This window comes from Gordionus sp. m RMFG-2023, chromosome 4, assembly GCF_954871325.1.
Source record: "Gordionus sp. m RMFG-2023 chromosome 4, tfGorSpeb1-WG-v2, whole genome shotgun sequence".
Taxonomy (NCBI): Eukaryota; Metazoa; Nematomorpha; class Gordioida; order Chordodea; family Parachordodidae; genus Gordionus; species Gordionus sp. m RMFG-2023.
Window position 1 is genome coordinate 154,597 of NC_088778.1, and position 5,412 is coordinate 160,008.

The 5,412-nt window shown below is 26.4% G+C and overlaps 1 protein-coding gene across 1 annotated transcript in view; it reads right to left on the reverse strand.

The window, feature by feature from the left end:
* Window positions 1-903: 903 nt before the first annotated feature.
* The window catches only part of LOC135927764 (sorting nexin lst-4-like), a 38,179-nt gene continuing 33,670 nt past the window's right edge, over window positions 904-5,412 (reverse strand). Inside the window, exons 14-18 of the mRNA XM_065463927.1 lie at window positions 4,059-4,135; window positions 3,740-3,829; window positions 3,288-3,396; window positions 1,560-1,741; window positions 904-1,058 (exon numbers count right to left, since the gene is read on the reverse strand). Coding sequence (XP_065319999.1) covers window positions 1,011-1,058; window positions 1,560-1,741; window positions 3,288-3,396; window positions 3,740-3,829; window positions 4,059-4,135 — 506 coding nt within the window. The 3' untranslated portion in view covers window positions 904-1,010. The remainder of the gene's footprint in view (window positions 1,059-1,559; window positions 1,742-3,287; window positions 3,397-3,739; window positions 3,830-4,058; window positions 4,136-5,412) is intronic.

Sequence of the window (5,412 nt, forward strand, 5' to 3'; positions counted from 1 at the left end):
GGCGAGCTCGATTTCTGATTAAGGAATTATTAGAAGGATTTATTATATAATTGGTTTTTATTTTTGTATTATGTTATTATTTTATTTTTATTTACATGTATCGTAGTTTCTAATAAATAAAAAAATTAAGTCTAAAAAAGAATAACCTGCACCCTGGACGAATAAGGAGATGAAATGAAATTAAGAGAATTTTGACCAGGGACCAGTTATTTTGGGAAATATGAGAGAATTTTAAATATAAAAAAAGTCCTAAATTATTTATAAATAAAAAAGATATACTAAATTAGAGGATATACATGATCATTTTCGTCAAGAATAAAAAGATTTTTCGACCCGACCCACAATTTAGCGCGAAGGAAAAATAAGAAAAAATTTTCAAGGTTTTAAAATAATTTCCAGGACTGGTGCGGCCATTCATAGATGCCAACAAGTTATTTTCCAAACGAATATTTATTCACTCTCAACCTGAAAAGAACAAGACGTAAAAAAGGATTGCCTTTAGATCTATAAATCAAATAAGACTTTTGCTAATCGTAGATGTCATATTGACATAATAGGCCTGTTGGATCGATTTAAGCTGAGAACTAATCATTTAAACATAAAATATTTCCTAAGCCTCGAAATTTCTCTAATAATTCCCAAACATTTGCACCATCTTAGAGGCCAATCTTCGTGGCTTGCACAATGTATAAACATTGAGTTATAGTCGTTTTTAAAAATCGGCTCAAATTGAGCCCTTAAACAACACTGAACCTGGCCATACAGCTCTATTAAAAATGATTTGGTTCCAGGTATCGTTCACAATCTTCACATTAGTTAAAAAATTATACCACAAAATTTAGGACAAATTCCAGTGAAATATTTATAATAAATTATTACTAACTATAATTATATATAAAATATTATTATAACTAACATGTATAACAAATATTGCATTTTTAATTCTTCTTGGTTCCATAGAAGAATTCAGTTGGTGCCTTTTTTTTCATTCGCGTCTTTTTTAATTATTATTAAAGAGTTTCGAATATTTTGATCGCAGTGGATATGTGTAGCGATATCTGAATGGTTATATTAATAAAAATATAGTTTTAAACTGAACAGTTTGTTTTTAGAGGCAATTGTAATTGTTTAGGAATTAATGTAATTAAAAAATTCGGCAGCTAATAAATCCTGAAATATTATTCTAAGCTTGAATGGTATCATACAGTAAAATCAGGGACCTGTAATGAATCGTTCCTAAAAATCTATTACGATTATATAATAAGGAGGAAATGATAAATGTTTTTATTTCACTTATCATACTTAGATTTCTTAATATTATTTAAAAATTTTATTCGATTTGATGAACAAAATCAATAATTGTTAAAAAAGGGGAAGAAAAAATAATTAAATTTTTAAATCCATCAAGCCGGCACCTAATATAAATTATTTTTATTTTCTTTATAATTTTAATAATTATTAATTAGCTGATCTTAATCTGTAACGTATGGGTTATCGGTAAAAAAAAAGTAGAAATAGTAATCATAAAGTATAAAAGGAAATGCTAATCATGTAGTAACCTGATTGAAATATTCCAACAGTGTCTTGAGGATCAATCCAATGATAACCTTGAAATCCTTGGCGCACTCGATTCTAAAATAGTTCATTTCGGACAGGGTGAAATAGGAGATGACACTCATCCTCTTGTAAATTAACCCTAATTTATCAGAGTCTCCGCCGACGTTAAGTGCTGAGCCGCTATCTTTCATTTTTTTAAACATATTTAACACATTTAAAATAAAAATAAGGAGAATTAAATATATATATAAAAAGCCTTCTTTAAAAAAAGAGTAGTCATAAAATAAATGGATAATTTAAATCGTTTTTATCTCCTTCAACCACCCTGATGCTTTATTTAACTTAATAATTTATGTAAAATGACTAGAAATATATTTTATTGATTGGAAGTTAAAATTTAAGTAAATTTTAATTAATATTATTATTATTACATGGTAAATTTCATCTCAAATCGATAAATTTTTGGCGTTTTTATAGGTTTATCTTACATTTTTTGAAAAATCTAAAATTAAGACAAATCATATACATCCATAAAATTTAGGTGGCCTTAGAATCGTGAGTAGATTTGACACATGATAGATTTAAGCACATAGATAAATGCAAAATCGAAAATGGAAGTCACATTAGATATGTAAAAAAAACGCGTACAAATGAATATCGATGATTCACAAGAATTATTAATTATTCTAATTGATATGACCTTTACGTACGATATAATTCGGTATAACCAAAGCAGCAATTTATTTAACGGCATGGAAAATAACGGCATAGAAAACAAGTAAATTATCAAAAGTGTAACTGACAAAAAAGCGAATATGAAAGGATAATACATTGTAAATAAAAATATATATAAATAAAAGAATCCTAATAGCAAACCAATCAACGATTGGTACGATGGACAATAACGAATGCAAATGTTTTATCCCAAAAACCCATTAGAGAGAATAAAAGTTAGGAGAAATAATAGTAATGCTATGCCGTTATAAACGCTACTAAATATAAATTTAGAATATTTTGGAAAATTTTCTCCCACACTTTACTTAATCTGCTATCTAAAGTATAGTTGCTTATAATAGTGATTTGCACCTAACCTTGATTATCTAGACTGTACCTTATGCAGTATCATAAGATGTTAATGAGGACACTTTAATTACGTAAACCCCAAAATATTTCAACTATAATAGTGGAAATAAGTAATAAAAAATATATAATAATTCTTGCCATATTGTAAATTTTAAAGAATGTTTTCCTGTAAAATTTAAACAAATGGATTTAGATTACTAAAATAATCAGTTTAATAAATTTAAAAAAAATAATTGCCTTACCATGATTCTATCCCGATATATTTGAAATTAACCGAGTGGTCATATTAGAAATTTATGAAGAAAAAAATATATTAATTCTTAAAATATTATTCTCAATCTTAGCATAAAATATTATAACTAAAAAAGTGCTATATATTTTTAAATAAAATAAGTTCAAAGTTTAAGCCAACCATATTGGGACCTGACTAAAAGGGGAAAAGATTATTTAAGAATAGGACGAAACTTATTCAGCAAGAGGGGTAAAACTTATGCATCACTGCACCTATAATTTAAAAATATATGAAGCGCTAGCTCCCAATGAGCAAGAAAATACTGGGTGATTAGGCAAAATGTGCCGAAATTCATAAAGATAAAATTTTTTTAAAGCCTGGCTAGGTTTAATCTATATATGATATTCATATTTACTTAGATGTGGGTTATTTTGCGACACATTTTGAAGTTGGTTTATGCTTTGAGTAGGATTAGTGGGTTGATCGTAAATTTTTTGATATTCTTTTACCTTGTTCAGGGCGCTCTGTATTAGTTATTTTTTAAAAAAAAAATTATCATGCATCGCTTACATTAAAATTCATATTGAAGTTCAAAAAATCTTTTAAATTTTTGCAAATTTTTAATTTTTGAAAAATAATTATAAAGTTAATAGATAGATATGAGCGTAACAATAATTAATTATAATTAATTAAATATAAAGAAAATGTTATAAAGATAGTGGCTAGAATTTTTATGGATCTATAATTTTGATGCCTATTTTATAGTTAAGTAAAATGCATTTAGTAAATAATCCTTCGTAATTGAGAAATATAATTGAATATAAAAATATTGGAGTTGAGAGTTTATGAAGATTTATTTATGCATACTCTATGATTATTCAATATGTTTGGAAACTCCGATAAGAATCCTTTGTATTCGTAAAGCATATCTTGGATAAGGATCAAGTTATTTTTGTACTATATTTTTTAGTAAAAAAAAAGAGAGAATTTTAATTATAAAATCAGGGTAAAATCTGTATATAAAAAAAAATAAAATAAATTTAAACAAAATATGGACAATTTATTTTTTTTAAAATAGACAGGATCTAAAAATCAATGTGACCGCCTTTGAGCATTCATTTTAAATAAGAAGAAAAAATACGAACTATCAAAAATATATAAAATAAATTGTCATCCAAAACGAAACTTTATCAAAAAAGGCTTCCCAATTGATGTGAGATGAGTCGCACATATTCTTGATGCCGTCTATCGTGTGGATCAAATCTTAATTTTAAATATTTTTAATAGATTTTTTTAAAAATAAAACCGTCATTATAAGGGTGGATGATTAATGATAATAAGATATTTCAATTTTAAACTTCCCTTATATATCCCTTCACTCTCGAGATCACGTGGAAATCTTTGATATCAGCTGCTTTCATTTTAAATTTAAATTATCTAGAAAATATTATAGAAGATGCGATTAAATTAAGAGTAATTGATCCGGTTTCTTATAATTGACGCAACTCTATAAAATAAATTATAGCTTGTTTATATAAACAAAATATATCTCAACTCAAATCAAATAATGAGAAATTATAAAATAATAACCATATTTAGAGATGTAAGTATTAAATAAAATCTTAGCTACGCCTCATTAATAACTACAACTACTGCCAACACTACAACCACTGCCAACACTACAACCACTTCCAACACTACAACCACTGCCAACAATACAACCACTGCTAACACTACAACCACTGCCAACACTACAAACACTGCCAACACTACAAACACTGCCAACACCACAACCGGACATAAAAATGATTTTATCATCCAAAATATTCAGTCCTCTTTCATAATTTTGCATCAATGAATTCTATACAATTCCAATATATCAAAATTTAAATGTAGATTAATGATACAATAAATTTAAGTAAATACTTTTTCCTTTAATATTTCTTTACTTTTAGATTACCAATCATCCTCAATTATTATACATCAATTAATAACCAACAAGTTCTTTTATATTATTCCCAACATAACACTCTACATTATCAATTCTATCATTCTTACCAATCTTTACAATTTACCCTTATTTATACCAAAAACTGTTGACTAATATAAAATTGTCATCCAAACATTTTATTTAAATGTACAAAACACAATCAATATTCACACTTGAAAAGGATAATACATTTAATCTCTTATCTAATTATACTATTGATTCAAATCCTTTAAAGCAAGCTAATATTGCTATAAAAGCAGAAAAGGAAACTGAAATTGCCAACAGAAAATAATTCTCAGAAAATGATGTTGAAAATGTGATTTATATAAGACCACTTGCACATCATTATGCTATGATACAAAACTTTGACAATGATTTACCCCAAAAATATGACTGATAGTTAATTACATTGTATTAGAAGAATATGGACTCTACAGCTTACTATTGCAAAAACCCCTCCATGAACTAAATATTACAAGCTAGACTGCAAACTAATATGAATTCAAATAAATACAAAAATTAAATGATATTAAAAGTGGGATTTCTGTAT